Source organism: Asterias amurensis, chromosome 2 (assembly GCF_032118995.1).
Source record: "Asterias amurensis chromosome 2, ASM3211899v1".
In the NCBI taxonomy this organism is placed as follows: Eukaryota; Metazoa; Echinodermata; class Asteroidea; order Forcipulatida; family Asteriidae; genus Asterias; species Asterias amurensis.
The window spans coordinates 11,869,788-11,891,905 of record NC_092649.1 but is presented as its reverse complement, the minus strand read 5'-3'; the positions used below and the strand labels follow the sequence as shown (position 1 = coordinate 11,891,905).

The 22,118-nt window shown below is 39.4% G+C and overlaps 1 protein-coding gene across 1 annotated transcript; it reads left to right on the top strand.

The window, feature by feature from the left end:
* The first annotated feature begins 408 nt into the window (after positions 1–408).
* LOC139954305 (protein Wnt-16-like) lies at positions 409–20,064 on the top strand. Its single transcript, XM_071954046.1, has 4 exons — positions 409–653; positions 3,278–3,570; positions 7,019–7,290; positions 18,707–20,064. Exons 1-4 carry the CDS (start codon positions 553–555, stop codon positions 19,172–19,174), a joined length of 1,134 nt encoding a protein of 377 aa, XP_071810147.1. The 5' UTR covers positions 409–552; the 3' UTR covers positions 19,175–20,064.
* The last annotated feature ends 2,054 nt before the right edge of the window (positions 20,065–22,118 follow it).

Genomic DNA, 22,118 nt, shown 5'->3' with positions numbered 1-22,118 from the left:
GCAATACTTCCACCATCTTCACAATGCTTGTATGGACCCTCTATACTTTAACTCTAATAATGTTTCCATAGTGCCCACAGAGTTACTAACAGTCGGTGTCCGCCTTGCAAATAAACTCATTACTTTAGCGCAACGGCGGAATGTCTTTTCCACTTGAGCTCGGCTCCACCCTCTCAGAGCGACCGCAATGATTGACAGCCCATGTTCATAAGGCGCCGCCACTGATTGGCCGCTAAGTCAGCGGCTACGTTTCATCTCAACCAATCGGATGGGGAAGTCAAAGGGTCACCGCCTATCGGTGTCTTTGATGAGTTTGTTCAATGGCGTGGAACGACAGCATGCGTGCATTCTTGCCCTGCGAAGAATTCTATCACACACTGTATATACAAATTTGAGTTCGTGCAAGGAGGTTGGTTGATGGAGAAAATTCTTCCATGTTCTCAGGATTTATACTGATAACTTGTAGTTTTCTTCCATCATTTGAGGAAACTTTGAACGGCAGAATTCAAAAACTAGAGGTGATTTTTTGAGGACAAGGGTTTGAAGTTGGGGATGGATTCCAAAAAGTTAGCGAAGTGTGAATTATGGAGATTGACGTTTTCGTGTCTGGTGTTTCTTTGTGTGGTCCCAGCTACCTCGAAAGCATCATGGATGTGAGTATAATAATACGTTCATTTGTTATAATAACATTGTCACTGTTGATTTATTATAAAGTCACGTAGACAGAAATACAACAAAACACACGTCCATCTTATTTCATAACTCTACGACCATTTTGTGTGTAACTGTTCTTGCGTGGGGGGATTGGTGTAATGGCATTTTAATGGCAGGGGATTGGCTTTATTTGTTGGGTAGGGTCCGGCCGAAGGTTAGACCGACGGATATTGCTCTGTCAATCTGACTTGTTTGTGTACAATAATTGTATCGATACCTGGAAGATAGGTGAGAATTGTCACATTTGATGATTGAAGTATAGGCCTATTAAACTTTCTACGACTATCACCGAATAATATAATTCAGAGGAACTGTAGGCCTATGCTTTACGATGATATATAGGTCTACTTTTTTAAAAGATGTAAAATATTGCATCAAAATTCCATCAAACTTATCCAAAACTTATCCAGCAAACAAACTTGCGCACACACAAAATAAATTATTGTTGTCAAACTGTAATCAACGCCACGAAAAGAAGATATTAACTATGTCTGTTGGCTCTTGAATTAATGGCTCTTAATTAGTCTTAGCCCTTCCTTGCCCTATAATATAGTTTCTTCTTAGACTAAGCACAGGACTTTAGGCTACTTTGTGTTGCTAAATAGCATATTGTAACTGACACAAAATACATGATGCTTCCGCCTGTGAAGTGTCTACCACTAGTCTGGTGGTGTCATGTCCCCTTAAGGCAAAGAAGATCAGGTATTTATTGTCTCATAATAGTAAATCCATGCCCTGGAGTGACTCCGCACAACAACCCTCTTCAATCTAGGTCTTGTTGTGGGTCAATCCTTACCGTAGTCCGGGGCCATGGTTAACCCACAACACATCGCCCGCAGTGCGGCTTTCTCTAAACCCTCTTCAAGGCATCAGACTTCTTGTTCTACGCGTCACTTCCAATTACATTGGACTATACACAGTTACTGATTGTAGCTCATTTTTTGACCGAGTGTTCAACGTCTTTGGCTTTATTTGTCATATTTTATAACCGCGACATAAACTGAATTTTCTCAAGGGAAATGAAATTTCCGGATACCAGATTTAAGGTAAATTTTGACTAAATTTGATAAAGTTAAGCCCGAACTTGTGGGCAGTGAGCAGTGACATTAAAAGTCAATATTAAACACACAATTAAATGAAACTTCAACAACAAATCTAAATTTCTTTCTGTCTGCTGTATATATAATGCAGTTATAGACGGAATTCTTCTAAATTGTTCTGTGAGACTGACCCATGGCATGGCATTCAGTTTTCAACCAAAATCATCTGTCACACCATGTAGGTAGAATTCTAGCTCCATGGTCACACCATGATAAAGTGTCATTTTTCTTGCATGCGTGGTCTCACACGCACAAACGGAACCTAACAAAGTTCAAGCATTTCGTTAATTCGCTAAGTAGTGTAGACCTACACATTAATTCTGCACTGCAGATCACATGGATGTGGTTAACCAATGAACAAGAATCATTAGGGCCTACTGTTTATTCTAGAATATTTTAAGGTTCATCTCCGTTAACTAAAGCTCTGTCAAGGAAATGGCTTTACATTTTAGGTTAACCCAGAACGGATCCTGGTAATGCAATTTGAATCTGGGAACTATTATTCCAGTAAATTCATGTTGTTGGTCATAATCAAATTTACTGATAAGAAGTGATTAAGTTTCACCCAAAGTTCTTCCTAAGTTTGGTCCAGCCCATCCCCATCAGTGAATCATCATCATGTTGAAGTTCAATGTTACTGATACGTGAATCATTTAGGCCTACATAGTTGATAAATGTCTTATTAAAGGAGGGTATATAGGCCTACCTTTGGTAATTACTCCAAAAATTAATGACCATAACAACTTACCTTGTAGAAAGGGCACTGTGGAGTTGCCGATGACATAAAACATTGTCAGAAACGACCTATATATTTAAAGACAGTGGACACTTTTGGTAATTGTCAAAAACCAGTCTTCTCACTTGGTGTATCTCAACATATACATAAAATAACAAACCTGTGAAAATTTGAGCTCAATTGGTCGACAAAGTTGCGAGATAATAGTGAAAGCAAAAACACCGTGGTCACACGATGCTGTGTGCGTTTAGATGGCTGATTTAGAGACCGCAAATTCTAAACCTGAGGTCTCGAAATCAAATTCGTGGAAAATTACTTCTTTCTCGAAAACTATGTCACTTCAGAAGGAGCCATTTCTCACAATATTTTATACCATCAACCTCTCCCCATTACTCGTTACCATGTGAGGTTTTACGCTAATAATAATTTTGAGTAGTAACCAATAGTGTCCACTGCCTTTAAGGAAGAAAATCCAGTTGGATTGACTTGATGCATGATCCGTAAAGAGATTTTGTAAAGCTTTAGATTTTTCTGTAAACACTATAGAGTGATTCCTATAAAGTGAATGATGTAAGCTTTTGATTTGAAGTTTAACCAAAATAACAAGGGGCAGTAAAGCCTACAAAGGGTGTGCGGCTATACAGAGTTTTCCCATTTTGGGGGTTTGTTTGTTTATTTTGTTTGTTTATATAAATACCTTTGACTTATTGTATTTTATATTCCCCAGGTGGCTCGGAATAGCATCCCTCGGTACCGCCAACCAACCAAATGACATCCCGGCAAGCATGGACCCAGACCCAGCGGTCCAACCACCCACCGGCCAATCCGTTTGTTCCCTCGTACCGGACTTGGCCAACGAGCAGCGGGTCGTCTGCGAGCAGAGACCAGACACTATACCGGTGATCGGAGCGGGAGCACGGCTTGGTATCGTCGAGTGTCAGAGGCAATTCCGTGAGGAGAGATGGAACTGTACAATCCATGATCAGGAGCAGAATGCCTTCGGAAAAGTGTTGAAAACAGGTAAATATATATATTGCAAAAACAACCACAATACTTCAGCCAATAAATTTGTACTGAAACATCACAGGTGCATGAAGCATTACTACAATGAGATTTAACACACATATACACTAGTGTTAAGTGTGCCTATGGTTAGAGTTATTTTAATAAAGGCCTTGAAACTTCATTGTAACTGATATAGATATTGATGTGGCGAATAAAGCCATCGTCCATTGAAGTTCTATTATTAAGTTGTAAATTTTACAGGCTAATGGCTTAACTGTGAATAACCATTATTTACCTTGCTTCATTTTCTCGTACTATAAAGTCCAACCCCTGTACACACACGTGCCCTGTCTAGTCAGGGAATTAATAGGGAAGACTCCCACAAGGACACTCATGGTGTCACTGCTGCCATTTCAAAGGCCCGCCGCAACACCCGATCTTTTGGTATCGACACCACAATCCGCTCGCCCCATTACACCCTTCATAAAAAGGCTGTGTGCGGTCATCATTGTGCTGTGTTTTTCTTCTACATTGGCTTAATAAACCCCAAATGCTGTATTCGTTTTAGAAGCATTGCTTCCGGATGTGCAGAATTTTCAACAAGGTATCCGAAGGTCTAGCCCGAACACCCACACTCAATCAGTGCCATCCATGAGTGGCGTACACAAACAGCGTGTTTTATCACTCAAACATTAGTTTTTAGTTTGGATTTATGGTTTGCACGTGTGCCCCCCCACTCCCCCCAGTTACGCTACTGAGCCTAATGATACATGCCAATCCATGGTGTGATAATTAGGATAGTTATTAGGCTATCAGTTACACCAGTCAGCATTGTGTGACAGCCACACCCTCCGTTTTGTTGAACCGCACCCTACTTCGCTCGTTCGAACGCTAATTAAATGGATTGTTAATAATCATATGCATTGTATACGCGAAGCCGCAAAGGGGTAGGTGGGGGGGGGGGGGGTAATCAAGATGTTCCAGCATTACACTATAATGTACTGCTCATGACTTCGATTCTCTATAACCATGGAGGAAGCCCGATCGTGTATGTATGTCCTCCTTCATGTTGTAAACGCAAGTAACCCTATATCGTCCACATGAGCTATTGTACACATTGCGGATAATCCCAGCTCTAACACAGAGCCCTGGGAATTCTAATGCTTTTGACCGCCTGGGACCCCTGTCGACTCGGTTGATCCTTGCTCTATAGACTACAGTAGAGATCAAATTAAACTTACCTCCCCATCAATGTGACGAAAGTCCAGCCTGGAACTTCTTGGAGGCAACGAAGGCGATTGCCTCCATGCCCCTGGTCATTGCCTTGACCCTTGAAATGCTCCGGTAGAAATTTGCAATTTTCTCATAGGGTGCCCTTGCCCCGTTTCAAAAACAAGCATACATTCCTGGAAAGTAAATTTGTCACTTGTATTTGAATGCTTGTTTTTGTTGTCAAATACTTTTGGGTATTGATGTTTTTGCTTTATCTTTTCATGGTTGTCCCATTGAAATAAACAATCTGACTCAAAAACGATTTATACAGAAACGTTTCTCAGATTGAAAATCCATAGTTCTCACACTGGACACTATTGGTAATTGTCAAAGACTAGTCTTCACAGCTGGTGTATTTCAACATGTGCATAAAATAACAAACCTGTGAAAGTTTGAGCTCAATCGGTCGTCGAAGTTGCGAGATATTAATGAAAGAAACAACACCCTTGTCGCACGAAGTTGTGTGCTTTCAGATGCTTGATTTCGAGAACTCAAATTCTAAATCCGAAATCCGATTACTTTCTCAAAAGCTACGTCACTTCAGAGGAAGCCGTTTCTCACAATGTTTTATACTATCAACCTCTCCTCATTACTCGCAATCAAGAAAGGTTTTATGATTATAATTTTGTTGAGTAATTACCAATAGTGTCCACTGCCTTTAAATCATAACTTTGAAGTTTCTTAAAATGGTATACATTATCAACAGCTGCAGTGCTTCTTACCAATCAATATGAGTTTTTATGGTCATTAATGTTTGGAGTAATTATTACTATATAACCGCCCTTTTTTATTAAAACACATTTGCCTTTAACACTTGAAGCGTCATGGCCGTTGTACAAATGTTTGTCCCAATCCCAAATCGCCACAGATTTCTCAAATCATTCTTTAAATCTGCTCCGTCTCCTTGTTATAAATTGAAACAAAAACAACACGCTGAATGATTGCTTTCAATTAGAACCCCCGCTTCGTATGAAAACATTGCCGCGGGTTACTCATGGCATCTAGTGACGAGCTAATCGAACACGTTTTCGGTTCACACAATCCTACCCATTCTAGGTTTGGGCTCTGTTTTGGGGTATAATCTGGACTAAATCTCCGGGTAGTGTGTCCATCAGTCCGCTAGCAACATAACATGGGTGTAATGCTACCAATTAGTGGTGTAATTACATCTTGTTTGAGGCCCAAGAAGGCAGTGGGATTTTTGAGAACACGAACACGTTTTAAATTCCAAGGAGATATTGATGTCTACCATGGTTATCTGGGAATACGATAAAAGGTCACGACCCACGGGCTCTGTCCATCAGGATAGAAAAGCATTAAATGAGTTTGACACTTTCTGACCTGTTATGCCATCTTGTTATATATTACCATGAATATTCCGGCGAATAAAAACAACTCAATTATATAAAACAAACACTGTTGGTTTGGGCAGAAACTTTCATCATCTGTGGTTTTGTTCTCTTATGTTTTCTTGAACCTGTTCGTATGTCCATCGGGGCCCATTTTCATGGCTATCTTACCGTCTAACGTCAAGCGTATTTCACGAGTTATGAGTAAATGTTTGCTTGTGCGAGTACATTCGGCGCTTGAACGGCGCAGTAAGCGGAAAATGGTGATCGCAAACCCATATTCGGCGTTAAGGCCCAGGGCACAATTTCATAAAGCCTGTTAGCTTAACAAGTTTTGCTTAACAGAAACAGCTAAACCAGCTAAAATTACATTAAGTTTGCATTGTTGTGAATTTGTCAAGCAGTATTTTCTTTGTAACAGCTTCACTTTTTCAGTCATAGCTCCAACACTTTGGAATAAGCTACCCACCCACATTCAAGCAACTCCTTCATTTGACACTTTTAAATCTCTACTTAAAACCCATCTGTTCTGTTAATCTGGTCATAGCGCTTAGAAACATTCGTATTTAGCGCTCTATAAATGTTGTAATTATTATTTGGGGCCATGATGGCTGATCACATGCACAATTGATCGAGAATCTTAGATAGTGAAACCCCAACCGTTTGGTGTTATTTCGTTTTACTTATGAAAGAGAGTAAGTAGCATTAACCCACATTGTTATTACATTTTCATTGTTGACAGACCTTTGGAATAAGGTTCAAGGTATGAACATTCTCATTGTTTATGTACATGCAAGCTTTCGAATTTCTAATCTTGTATCTTTTGTTCTATCACTAAACAGCTAGCAGAGAGACAGCATTTGTGTATGCAATTACCAGTGCTGGAGTAGTTCATGCCGTGACGAAGACATGCAGCATGGGTAACTTGACCGACTGTTCATGCGATGTGTCCCGTAATGGTGTCTTCAATGAGGAGGGTTGGCAGTGGGGAGGATGTAGCGATAATGTGGCCTATGGAGTCAAGATTGGCAAGCAGTTTGTCGACGCTGCTGAGGATACCGACAGCAAAGTCCGCAATGCCATGAACTTACACAACAATGAGGTTGGAAGACAGGTAATATTTTGTCATTTGTTGGTATCAGTAGTAGTACATATAGGTATTTTCGAAAGCATGACTTTGGGTCCTCGAGCTTTCGATTTTGACCTTGCACAAAGACGATGCCTGAATATGGAGTCCAAAGTTTCTAAAACGTGGAAGGTAACTTTGGTTGTCTTCAACTTTGGTTGTTCTCCAACCACCGAGGTTGGAGATTTCGATTTCGGATCGTACTCCCAAGACCTTGTTTATCTTAATCTTTTATTGCCTTCTGCATTAATTAGCATTTCCGTGAAATACATGCGAATTCCATTCACGCATGCGTAGAGACACTATTTGTTGGCAAACACCATAAAGTTGTGCACCAGCAGACGCACACACGCAGATCACGCCACCATCAGCCCCATACAAAAAGGCGCGATGTTCCTTTTATGCCCTTAAAAGATGCAATTTACGTATTTTACTGGAAAGGTTTGTTGCTTCTTCAGTCTTTGTGTTTAAATTTCTTATAGTCAACCATCAAGATTGAGGTAGTGACATTCACTGTGGTTTAACTAAGGTGTTCTTAGTTTATCACTTTTGAAGATGTAAGATGTTTTTTTCGCAAATGGGTTCTTGTCTTTTTATGTTCGTTTCAAACTTATGCTTACCATCGGATCAGCACATTTTTAAGCAATAGATTCTGCGTAAGCTGCTCCATGAAATTGTGTTAAGGTGTTTTTAAGCTTCCTCTGAAATTGTTCCAATTTAAAAGTCTGACTTGTTATAATTTGAAAGGAGTTTTCGGCAATTTGAAATTTTATCAAAAACCTTTGGATTTTAGGTAATTTGTTATCCCTAAAGTAATTATTTAACACCAAACATGAATTGCATTTGGATCAGAAGCTAAAAAAGTATGTTCTCAAACAAAACAATACTGACATTGCATCTTGATTCAGATTATCGTTATTTTCTTCCAACTTGCATGGCCTTGGTCCCCATTGTTATGTTAACATTATGACTTAATGTGTAAACTTATGACTGGTTGTTGGTGTTTCACATGGATCTTATGACAATTTCCATTTGGTCAGGTTTTATTGTTCAAGGCATACTGAACAGCCACACAAACTGGATATATGGTTGTCCTAACTCCAACAACTTATCAACAAACAGATATGGACGTTATATGCGTTGATAAACTATGATGTCATAAAATCATAAACCTTGAATTCCAAGAATGGTTTCATACCATGTCATGGCACGTTAAAGCTATGTTGGCTGGTACTCAACTTGTTTGTATAGAATTGTTCATTCAAACCACACTTCATAAAACATCGTCAAAACTATATGAAACCAAATAGGTAAGGGACAAAACGTGGGAGAAAGCAGCTAACGAAACTGACATTTGAAAATATAAACAACGACAGTCGACAACGTTTTACTGTTGGCGTTTGTGAAAGGGCTTTTTTACCGATTGCAACAATCGATCTTTTGTCGTTGACTGTCAGTTTGAATTGATTGACCGAGCCTGTACGAAAAACATCGGCAATTTGCCTCATATGTTCATGTTGGCACTCTAGTGGAATGGAAACTGATATAAAGGGACCGAGATTGTGTATCTGCAGGCCTGGCATATTTATATGAAGACAACGGAGGCGATTGTCTCAAGCCCAGGTGGCCTTGAAATGCTCCAATAGAAATTTACATTCCTCATGTAGGGGTGCCCTTTACAAAGGAGAACATGTCTTGGTGCCCTTCCTCGCCCTTTCAAAAACGGAGCACTCATGCCCGAATCTATTGCTTGTATTTGCAAATATTCTTACATTATTATTATGTCTTGTATCTCTGTAATGACCGTCTATTCTGGGTCTGTGTTGTGAATAGTTTCTTCGCTATTGACAACGTGCACGTTTTACGATTCGGCATTTATTTTATGATTTGTGTCAACATTGTAAAACCCTCATTAAGGGCTCGTCCATGTTTGCTAATATCATTGCTGCCACGTTTTGGTATGAGGTGACTAGACTGTTACCAGTATAATCACTCCAATTTGCATACCTGTTTCGGCTGAAGAGGACTGAGGGGTGGACAGGTGGATTTTAACTTGGTGTTTACATTCTGTTTGTGCGTTGAATTTCAATCAACTTTGTGCTTTCTTTTGTCTTTTCTGATGGGAATTCTTGTCCGCTTTATCAGACACTGCAATAAAATGGGGCCTTTACAGCTGCAAATTAGCAATATAATTTTATTTTTGTTTTTACAATTGCCTATAGTTTTCAATATCATTGAAATTGTTGTTTCATCATTTCCGGATCATACTTTCTAATGAAATTCCAAAATGGCTGACAACGGAATAACTACCATTCGCTGTGAATTTCTTCTCAGAAAATATTGTTGGGCATGTGCACAAAAGTTTGACAATTGATTTTGGTACACTTGGCCGTTGAGATTCTCGTGTCTTCCTCATTCCAAAGAATTACACAGGTACCTTTATCTCTCACTCTGTTTTCTTACAAGAAACTTCATTCGAGATAGTGCCCATGACTCATTCTTAGAAACCAGTCAAGTCAGTGTGTTGTTTCTCGCGGACATTCCTCCAATCATGTTGCTTCTGCAAACCCAACTTCTCCCGGAACTAGGTATAGATTTCATTGTAGTGGTCGGCCGTGTGAATGCCACACTTCCCACCTTATTGTATCAGTGTATTATTCGGGAGGTATGTGACCACATGAGAGAAATCACACCTTGTTGTGAGATATCTTCATCGTTTAATCCGGCCAGGAATCTCAAGATAACTGTATGTATTCGCCGGATCAGGTCGGATTAACACCTACTTAACATGGAATTAAAAGTGTTGAGGCTTGTTGGTAACACTTTGGCAAACAGTAGATTCTCACCTCAGGGGAAGATGATGTCATCATTAGTCTATTTATGTTTCGAAAGAAATAAGGGTTTTATTGATGAAAGAGTAATTTCATTTATATTCTCTAGTTAATAAATAACACACCATTGGTCAAAGTTTCGACAATTTTGAAAATGTTGAACGTTTTATTTTCTTGACAATCACTATATTACTATTTCAGATTAACATACTTCTATTTTACTGGTGGATTATTTTCTTAATTCGGCAATCATAAGCTTTCAAATTAGTCATTCCTGTCTAAATAAGCACAGAGCAGTAAGTAACAGATCCTTAGTTTTCTACCTCCATGGTTGCGCAAAGGACCTTTTACTTTTTAAAACCTACATTGTCAAGTACCTCCTTCAAGAATGTCATCTTAAAAAGGATGATGATGGATTTGGCTAGAATTAAACATGCCTCAGGGAAAACAGATGTCCATTGACTTGTCATTCATAGATGTCGTAAGCTGTACACTTGCTCTATGGCTTTACATGCGCTGAAACGTCGACAGCGTTTCGAAATTATTATTAATCAAAATGGAAAAAATTGTTGATTGGTTTAATTCTGTAATACTTGGCCAGAGCAGTATGTGGGCAAGGTTAACTACTCCAAAAGTTTTTGGACATTATTTGTTAAAAACACTGAATCGCGAAGAAGAAAAAATGACACTGTTCACTGACACATGAACCGTTTCCCTTTGTTTTGTCCGCCCTATTATGTTGATGCAGTTTTCACAGGTTCACTGTGTATCATCTGCACTCGTGTTCGAGAACGAAATGAATTTACTTTGCAAAACCAATTACTTTAAAAGCAGTGGACACTATTGCTAAATGTCAAAGAATAGCCTTCACAGTTGCTGTATCTCAACATATGCATAAAATAACAAACCTGTGAAAATTTGAGCTCAATCGGTCATCGAACTTGCGAGATAACAATGAAAGAAAAAAACACCCTTGTCACACGAAGTTGTGTGTGTTTAGATGGTTGATTTCGAGACCTCAAGTTCTAAACTTGAGGTCTCGAAATCAAATTCATGGAAAATTACTTCTTTCTCAAAACTATGGCACTTCAGAGGGAGCTGTTTCTGACAATGTTTTATACTATCAACCTCTCCCCATTACTCGTTACCAAGAAAGGTTTGATGACAATAATTATTTTGAGTAATTACCAATAGTGTCCACTGCCTTTAACACCTTTACGTATTGCTGTCTGATGTGCTAATTACCACTCGATGACTCACACATTATCTTTACCATCAGCTCAAGATAATTAGTCAGTTAATTAGTGTATGGTCACACCCAATACAGCAAAAAACAAGCATTCACACGGATTCGAACTTCTTGTCATGCAAGTTACCTACTGTGAACTGTGTGAACTGTGAATAACCTGTGAATGACCTGTGACCTAAGTCAACATACACATAACAGTATCTTTATTACTGGCAATAACTGTTAAAACAGCTTTAATGCGAAGCTTTTTATTGGTTTTGTCAACTGTGATTCTATTGTTTGGATTTTCCACAAACTACCAGTCGGCAAACCAATCACCACCACACATGTGCGTTTGTGTCAAATTGTTTAGTTTTATGTGACATCACGATAACGATGGTGGTTTTATCTGCCCAAACTTTTGAAAGAAAATATTTTGAAAACCATCTCGCTCCTTCCAAAAGGGGATTTTACTTATCAATTTCACAAGTTACGAAATGGATACTATGTTTATATATGTATATATATATACGTAAATCGTATCTCGAAAAAAAAACACAATCTGGCCATAAATTATCCGACGAGCACAAGAAGAAGGTCATGCAATGTTTTTCTCTCTTGTTGTCCTCAGCCATAAAACGGATGCCGTTGTTCGGGAAAGGACACCGGCGTTTGTGTGCGCCCGACATGCCATTGTTGCAAATATCCCGGCTTATAGAGATAATGATTTGGAGAGCTGGGCTTTGTTCCCCTGTAAGGAGTAGGTGTTTGATGGCATAATTCCAATAAAATGGGGATGAGCTAGTCTGAAGAGGGTCGGCTGTAGTCAGTGTAATTATCCGGAGAATAGAGGGCTAGACTAGACATGAAGGGGATTTTAACTACAAGGGCAAACCCCAAATATCAGGAAAATCAAACTCTGACAATAAAGCGAACTATGTAGATCCATGTGGGAGTATGGGGCTGTCCATAGTAAGCTCCCAGATTTGGAATGGATACTTCAAAGGACAACACCGCAGCTATGTGACTGTGAGGCTTTCATGTTTCCATGCATGGATGGGCATGTCGAAAAATACTGCATTTCACTTATAAAATGGACTATTTTCATGGAGGGTTTGGTATTGGGCAAGTTTTTAAAGAAAACGTAGCCGGGGTAGCCTATCTGTTTCAAAATTTGAAAATAAGAATGTATGCGGTCTTAGTGTTTTGATAATATATATATCAGAATTTCGGGCTGTAAACATTTCTTAAAGAGAATGCACATAAAGAGTGATTTGATTTGAAAACAATACTAATCACTTTGCTATTACCATCTTTGTCGTCTTCTTCGCTTTTCGATCCCTGGACCAAGCATACAAGCCAAAGAAACTGTCCACATGCGTTTTCTTCTGACATAATTTCAAAACAAATATAGGTTTTGCAGCAGACTGAAGATTTCATGTACATTTGAAGGAGTAAATTATTTTTGGTGTGAACTCAAACTGTAGAAGTTATCAACTGAATTGAAGAAGTCTGAACTTGGATCGGTCGAGTTGGTCTTTGAAAATCGTTCTGTAACCGTTTGTTGTAAAATGTATACGGTTAGAAAGATATTGTAAAAGTAGAATGCAATGATCTACACAAATATGCATCGAAATTGCGTGGTTTTCTTTTTACCCTGTCGACTAACACGGTCGGCCATTTATGGGAGGCAAAATTTTGACTCCCATAAATGGCCGACCGTGATAGTTCGCCACGTCAAAGGAAAACCGTGCAGTTTCGAGTGATACTTGTGTGGATCATGATATTCTACTTTTAAAACATCTTTCTAACCATATGCATTTCATAACAAACGGTTTCAAACGCCTCATAGACCAACTCGTCCGATCCAAGGCAACGTGTTCCTTTAAAGTGTGCGAAGTTACAATGTACGTACCTTAATCCCAATATTGTAAGGTTTGTCATAAACGGGGCCATAACACGTCTGTACCCCAAGAAAACTGTTTCTAATCAGCTCATGTAAAAACGACTTGATTTGGAGGCTACTTAAATGACCTATAGACCAATGAACCTACTTATACAGATCGACGAACTCTAAGTATTGATCAAGTGCAAATTGAATCATAATCCAGGGAATATTAACTTTCATGGAGCATGCTAAGATAGACGTCAGATTAAGTCTGGAAAAGTGGAGCAAACCCAATTACATTAATTCATTATGTCGTTATACTTTCTTCCTGGCATGACATCTTAGTAACATTGGCAAGGAGGCAGGTGTCTTAAAGTTATTACTTTTCAGGCCTTCTGTATGGAGGCATTTCCATTATTCAATCCTTAAAAACTTCAGTCACTACTGTAACTTTGTTTATACGAAAAAGAGGGTATCATTAAAGGGAATGAATATCATTGGTAATTACTCTAAACATTATTGCCCCCCCCCCCCAAAAAAAAAAGAAAAAAAAAAAAAAACTAACTTGATAAGAGGCACTTCAGCTGTTGATAAAGTCTAACATTTTGAGAACAATTCCCTTTTATAGGAATGTGGTTTTAGAGAGAGTGATTCAAAGACATTCCAATCTAAGCAATGCTTCATGCATAAATCTTTTCTCAGATTGTGTGTTCCAATTATGGATTATTCTTTCTACGTGGCCATAACCGCTCCATTGTTAAAAAAAAAAATTAAACGCCACCGCCTTTAGAAATGAAATTGTGTATTTCATGTGTTGCACAGTTAGGCCTACGTTTTCGCGAGTCTCGAAGATTCATGTACACTAACGTTAATTATTTATCTGTGGTCGGTTCTGTTTTGCTCCAATAATCAAGTAGTCGCAAGGTTTTTTATTTATTTATGGGAGACAATGCACGGTCTATGATTAACGAACAATCTATCGGGCAATGAATAAAAGCTATTCATATAACAAATAAAGTAAAAAATAAAATTAAAAAAACCAATAATCAATAAAGTAATAAAAAGAAGTATTTTGCTGTGGGCTTAGTTCTCCATAGCTTGCCCATGAAGGAGAGAAAATGACATCCAAAATTATTAGCCTTTAAGCGTTTCAAATGTTCTGTATTTACACACATTTCTGATAAATTAGATCGACCCCGTAGCTTGATAACTAATCCGATACTTACCACTGCCCGCGATGTTCGGCCAATTTTCTGCCAGCGTGTTGTCCCCACATTGGATACCGAGGCACGCCGGGTCTTCAAGGGTGCTGAAACAACACCTTGAAATTGGAAATATTGCAACATGGCTTGGTCCCTCGTGCAGTTTGTGAATGTGAACTCTCGGCTTTCAAGCTGTCAAAACGGCTTATGTTTTACAGTGAAGGATTACAATGACAAGTGTTTGATTTTTTTTCTGATACTGTTTTTCATTCGTGTAACCAGAGTGGTCTGTTCTTTATACGTGATCTAACTGTGACGAAAAACAACTGCAAAAAAATAGTTAATGGCCTGACGTTTCAACCCTATAGTAGAGTTTTTCTCGAAGGCTAACTATTTGTTGCATTTATATTTCATAGGTTATTTTGGTTGGTAGGCAGTTTGCAACATCTAATTCTATTTTCTCAATCTATATTGGCAATTATGTTAGTCAAAACCTTTCTCATCTTAATTTTTCCAGCTTGACTAATGTCTGTCATCCGTGTTTTGTTCGGGGGGGGGGGGGTTCAAAGAATGTGACGTATAGTCAATTCTACAGAGTAAAAATGGGCACGGTGAAATGGACTCTTTTGTTTGGTAATGAATAACATTATTGTTGAATGTTACACATTCATTCAAACTAAATGGAGTCCAACACATCTCGGATTAATACAGGGAATGAAAATCGTTTTCAGCGATCCCACGTTACCTTTAGGCAACCTCCTGTCTGTAGGTATTGAGAAATGGATGACTGATTGGTACTGATGTGATGCACCCAGCAATTTTTTGAAGAGATTGTAAACTAAACTCTGCTTTTAGCGTGTGTGGGAATGGATGGAGGGAGTGAGCTTGGGGAGTGAAGAGGGGGGGGGGGGGCTCTTGTAAATACAAATAAAACGCTACTAATACAGAACGTAAGATTTTCGGGGTGTGCCGCCCTTTTTCCAATGCTCTACAAGTGCTCCTTTGTAAGGATTTTATTTTATTTTCCTCTCAACTAAAATCGGCCGTCCCTTGAGGGTCTGGAGCCTTAAGCCCTCCCCCTTGGGTGCGGCCACTGTGATATGAGAACTTACATAAACAATGCTGTATCCTGTACTAATTAATCAACCCAAGTAAGAAAAAAAACCTTCTTCTCTTTCGGTAATTCCACCTCAGGGATGAGTTTCCTGCCTCTTAAATTGAAGCCATCTTTAAAACATGTCTGTACGGTAGAACCTAATCTGCGACACAAGCAATGTGTCTGAACTTGTAACAGTGTATCGCCTTTCTCTATTGGGTTGTAGCCTAATCACCTTTCCTTGGCTGAAATCACGTTCGTTTTGGGAACCAGATCTTTGTCCGTTAATTGATTGAATATCCGTGTTATTTGTAGAATTAATGGGGTAATTTACTGTCGGTATACTGGGGTGTTTTATAAGTAAAGTGATACCATGTATACGCTTTGGGGCTAGCTTTTCGGTGGCCATTTTATGGTCCAACTCTTTTAGAGAGTGAGGTCGCATTTGTTTCCAGCCAGAGGCTTTGGTATTGTATATTCAGTATGAACCTCTGACATTTAAGGACATCTGTGGGTCTGCTAGCCGACCAATCACAACCAGATGTATGCTAAGCTTTGTGATTGGTCAATATTGTCAGCTGTCAATGCCAACTTGAAAATGAAAGATCAACATTTTCAACTTCTCAGTATTCGTTAAAGCTGGCACAGTTGCATGAGACTACAGTCAGTTACTTCCTGTAAATACACCGACGAACTGAAGTTTTTAAAGGGATGGTATAAATAGTAAAAACTTCAGATTTGTAAAAGGCTTTTGATTGTTAGAAACGACAGTATGGCACGTTGGAGAAATAGAGAAAGTGGTAGTAATTCCCCGAAACATTTGAGTCTGAGAAAGGCTTGAGTCATGAAGCCTTTCTCATGCATTTAAAAATTGATGACCAATTGAGCTCTAAAGTTTGTTTGTTTCCATGGGACATACCGAGTGAGGATTTATATTGATCAAAAGTACCATGCCTTAAAGACAAAGTTCAGTTTTGGTAACTAATATTTGGAAAAATTTAGTAATAAATCTAAAAGCGAACGACAGCTGATAGCTTATTTAACCTGTGTCAATAATTATTGTTTGGAAATCATCACAGACAGTTCCACATTCAGGATATACCAATATCGGCCTGCGACACTCAGAATTCGACTGTCAAACCCGTAGCATTATATGTCAACGGTGGGCGTATGATCTCCAGTGACTAATGGAAGTCTTGTTGGAGTAGACTTATCTGCCGATCTCATCGGACATGGGATAAGCATTACCTTTCAGTCAAACTACTTGGTTTTGGCGCCATTTATTGGCACATTGGCAAAGTTTTGTGCTTTTTTGCAGACGCAGATGTCCCAAGCCGTACATAACTGCAGATATGATTCAAAATGGCGTACGTGGAAATGGGATAAACTCGATCCATGTTCCTCGGTACAATTACGATGACAACAAGTTGTTAACAATTGGTCTGAATGGGACAGAGTTGTTGATAAGTTGACCCTCACCTTACGGACCGTGTAGTCTAGTATCATGGTGCCCTGACGTGTGTTTAGAATAGATGATACCCAAATGTCGTGACAGGTTGTACCGTCGTACAAAGAGACTGGTTTGGTAATTGCCATAACACGTCATGAAGTCATTGGTGTGGTCCCTCTTTGTCAACCCATACCTATTCATGTAATTGGGATTAATTGGCTGTCAAACACTCAGACAAATGTATTGACAATTGCCTTGTCAATTTGATATACTGGTGACTGGAATTGCAGTCAGAAGGCTGAGTGGCCACATGGGTTTTTCTTTATCAGAGATACACAATAAATGAGGCCGAATCCACATTGATGGCTTCGGGAGTGGCTTTGGCCGGCTCGCTGAAAATACCTATTCTCCAACGTTGTCACTGCAGCCAAAATGATTAGTCGTAGCCGAAGTCGCTTTAATTGAACCCGGTCTATTTTACACTACACACTGACACCCATTAGCGTTGTAATGACAGGTGTCCTTCCTATGGTCCTTTCATCCGGGACTGCATAACTGAACCACATACCGTGCAAATTACCGAAAACTTTTTATTATTGATGAATTCATTGTAATTGTAAAAGCACAAGTATGGTTGGTGCCACAGCTCTCAAGTCATTTTTTTTTTTTCGCCGTCACTATTTCTGTGGTAGGCTACTGCTTATAAATAATGCTTGTGTCGTTTCTGAGCCATGGCCCTATTTTTGGAAGCTTGTCAATAACACTAAAAGTTGTACGTATATAATGACTGTTTATAAATACGTTAAGTTTATTTTGTTTGCGTGAACATTCCGCACAGCTTCATCGTTGAACCGTCTCCCTCCTATCCAAATCGGCATCTTCAGTGGATTCACTTTTACACAATGTTTATATAAGACCAAAATCGTAAACCAAAAGTGAGGGGTTTTCAGAAGTTACCAGTTTTGTAAGTACGGTTTAAATACTAAAGAAGTAGGACATTCTGTTTCTTAAAATGTCTGCACGGAGTGTGGAGTGTGGAACCAAATCTAGGCTTCACCCATAGATACCGGCGTCGATATGTTATTAGATTTGGTCAGATCGGACAGGACAGTCATCTGGAGGTCAGGAATCAACCAGGTCTGGAATTAATGTATAGCCTCAGTTTATGACGGCTCCTCAAATTATGTATAATAACATGACTCGACGACTGGGCTGATGTTCTTGGTCATTGTCAATCGATTTTGAATGATCACTACCGCTTTGCTAATGGAGTGACTCATCAGATGGGTACCTTTACATAGCGCCCTCTTTGGATGAGTCCGCAGTTAATGACTTTGTTTAGTTTGTTTTAAGATTATTTCCTTGGGCAATCTCACCAAAACGGAAGACTATAAATCAATGTTTTAGTATTCGCGGAACTGAAAATAATAGAGATAAATCTAACACTACTTTTAATGATTTATGCGCGTCGCACACTAATTGAGAATCTCTTAGTGGTCATAAAATTTAAGCGCGTTTCATCAAACCCTTCCAGATTGTATTTTTATGAGATATTATGTACATGTAGGAACATCCGCAATGGTAACGATAAGGCTCCAATGTACCGGCATGCAAAAAATGCTCGACCAATCTCAAACTTAGTGTTTGCCACCGCAGTAAAGTCTGGATACAAACCATAAACTTAATAAAATGTTACTTCCTCTTTGCAGATCATCCAACAATTCATGACGAGGCAATGCCGCTGCCACGGCGTGTCTGGATCTTGCACCGTCAAATCATGCTGGAACACCGTACCAGACTTTCTAGTTGTTGGAGACTACCTCAAGAGGAAATACATCCAGTCAGTAGAGGTCCTCAACCGCCCCACGAAGAAGAGACTACGAAGAAAAGAAAGGAGTATGCGCAAAGTACCCATCACCATGGAAGAACTGGTTCATCTGGAGAGGTCGCCAAATTATTGCGTGCGTGACCTTTCCAAAGGCATTATGGGAACATCCGGTAGAGAGTGCAACCGGACATCGAGTGGTGGTGATAGTTGCGATCTGTTGTGTTGTGGGAGAGGTTATAACACACAAGAGGTGAGACTGGTGGAGAGATGCGATTGCAAATTCATCTGGTGCTGTGAAGTCAAATGTAGGGTTTGTGAAACTGTTACGGACGTATTCACTTGCAAGTGAGAATTGATGTTTTACCAGAACGCCTCTGAGGACCACGTCCAACGTAGAAACTGTAAGCATCCATGCTGTAGTGATATTGAGATCTCACCAACTACCTATTACAAGACCACGCCCAACGTCGATACGTGTATATTATGAGAAATCATATTCCACAGTCTCTTCCTGCAAGACCTTGCCCCAAGAGACAGAAAAAGACAGAGACATTTTCTGTGTGAGGAAGGTTTACCACGAGGAGTGCTATTCATATGGTAGTTTGCGGTACCACGTTAAACCAAAATAATTATTAAAATTATTGTATAAAAAGGTGATGATTTATTGATTGTAACTTTTCTATTATAACAATGTGTATTCAAATAAAATGTTCCATTGACAATAATACAGTAATAACGATATAACATGACGTTAGTGCCTATTATTTAGCAACGGTAAACTCTGATCAGCAGTTCTATTTGCTGACACCCTTGCACGGCCACATACATATTGAAACCATAGCCTAGGAGTGCACTGTTTGGTTTGGGTGTATACAGACAAGTTTACCGAAACTAGTGTCTTAGTATTGTGTCGACCATCAAAAAGGCTTATTGAATCCAAAACAACGTTACTGTTCTATTCCGCGGTGACTTTGTAGGGCGCCCTCACAAATTTATACGAACGGTTTGCCTCACCATAAAAATATGATGTCCCTCTTTTAGGCTCGTGAACAACGCCAGGAAACTGGTTGGTCTTGAGCACCCGGGAAACTGACTGACTGCATAGTCAATTTTAAACAATAAAAACCGTGAACAAGCATTTTAATTTTTACGCGAGCGGCTACTCATAAAAAATATATGAAATACTGCACAAAGGGAACATGATATTGCAGCAGTAATAAACTATTTTTAATCAGTGTGGGTGGGGCGGGATTAGTTTCCTTACGGGGGGGGGGTTGAGTGATTCTGTTGGTCATTTATAGTGAATTCTTACTTTGTAAAAAGACGTAATGGTGGCCCTTCAGTGTGGGTTTTACTGTTTTTCAACTCTAGAACTTCTGGATAAACTTATTACTGAGCACTGATTGAGGGCAGTATGACAGAGGTAACCATTTAAGTATGAACCTAATGATGTGCAGTTCATTCCTTCAACTTTGTATCAGAAAAACTTTATATTAAAAAAAAAATAATCAAATTGCCAAAATAACTATAGAAAGGATCGGTGCAAGTATGAACTGTGTCGGGTCAAACGCTATTCCTTCCAGTTCCCCAATCAATGAGTATTTATATTACAACATGTAACTAGTATTATCCAGTATTTTAAAAAATAAAATCAACTTTTACCTTTTATTTATTAGACTTGGTCAGTATAAGAAGGTAGAATCCGCTTTTACTTACGTTTGATAGATTTTCCCGTAAAAGTGTCACTGACCGCCATTTTGGATGACAAAGAACGGACCATGGACAAGTGTATTTAATCTCAAGACGTAAAGGCAGTGGACACTTTTGGTAGTTGTCAAAGACCTGTCTCGAAATCAAATTCGTGGACAACTACTTCTTTCTCGAAAACTGCTTTACTTCAGAGGGAGCCGTTTCTCACAATGTTTTATACTATCAACAGCTCTCCGTTACTCGTTACCAAGTAATGTTTTATGGTAATAATATTTTTTTAAAGCAATTGCCAATAGTGTACAGTGCCTTTAACTTCGGGTCGGAATAATGTCAAGGTGTCACTGGCCATGGATCTTGGTCAGAACTTATTATATATTTCATATTCCAGCTTATCTTGATCCGGGTATTGGAGCATGGGTATATTTCACAATTGAGCGCAGATAGGCTGGTTTGAAGTCTAACTAATTATTAAGACGTTCATCAATGAGAGTTTGACAACGGGTGCGAGGGGTGGGGGTCGTGTAGTTTGTATTGGCAGCATTGTAGCAGGAAGTTATTGTACAAAGAAACGTGTAAATTATTCTTTTTATTATACGAATAAACTGTATTGAAATTGTAGATGCTTTAATAAAAATTGACTGCTTAAAATATACATGAACGAGGATCTTTGTGTTTCGTTTTTGGCATCCGATTAAAAAAAGTGTAACTTTACTGTAGCGCAAATCAAAATCCACCATTGTACTGTTCATGATACATGATGAGTGTACATGTACAATGAAGAAGAGAGACACTCATGTGGAGTCTCCTCAATAAAATGTGAACCCACGCTTTTGTCAAAAATGTGAAGTCTTGGCTTTTATTGATTGTAAAAAATATGGTCCAGTATCGCGCCCCTTGGTTGATGACTTTCCAACCGTCCTGGAGCATTTTGGGTAGACTGGCCCTCTTAAAATGGCAAAACTTTGCCCAAAAGGTGTTAGGTAATTTACCCCCTTAGACGGAGTCTGGCCAGTGTAACCGTTCAGGGATGACCCTATAGCTCAAAAGCCGAATGGCTTCTAACCTGTAGACCTACCAAGAGAGACTTTTAACTAAGTGGGGGGGGGGGGGTGAGTAAGAGAGCGCCCTCTATAACATTCTTGATGAGGCACACAATGAAGCGCTTCTGAAGCACTGGTAGGGTATAAAAGCAGTTGGATACAATGATATCATTGGATGCATTGACTAAAAGCTTCAGTGCCGGTGGTTTGATTGGTCCGAGGTAATATTGTGCAGCTGATAAACATCACCACGGACCAATAAAACACAGAAATATGGAAAGCTTACTTTCGGTCGTCTGCATGCTGTGTCAGGGTGTGTACCGTGCATTGCATACTTGCATGTAATGTTGGTGTATAATTTGACTGCATATCTCCATGGGTGCGTTCAATTAGCTTCCCTGTGTCGACCCCGCGGTGCTCATTCGGGTGAGCCACTGACAAGAGCTAGCCCCAAGTGACCTGCTTCACAAGTAGAGCGGCACTTGGGACTGACCCGGGTGAGCCCCTGGAATTACGTCAAAGCTATTCGAACAGACGGAGACA

Bases quoted from the DNA above. Each gene is read 5' to 3' on its own strand.
- LOC139954305 (XM_071954046.1), top strand. From the start codon at position 553: ATGGATTCCAAAAAGTTAGCGAAGTGTGAATTATGGAGATTGACGTTT. The intron at 654-3,277 runs GTGAGTATAATA...TATATTCCCCAG, and splicing joins ACCTCGAAAGCATCATGGAT to GTGGCTCGGAATAGCATCCC. The intron at 7,291-18,706 runs GTAATATTTTGT...TCCTCTTTGCAG, and splicing joins ACAATGAGGTTGGAAGACAG to ATCATCCAACAATTCATGAC.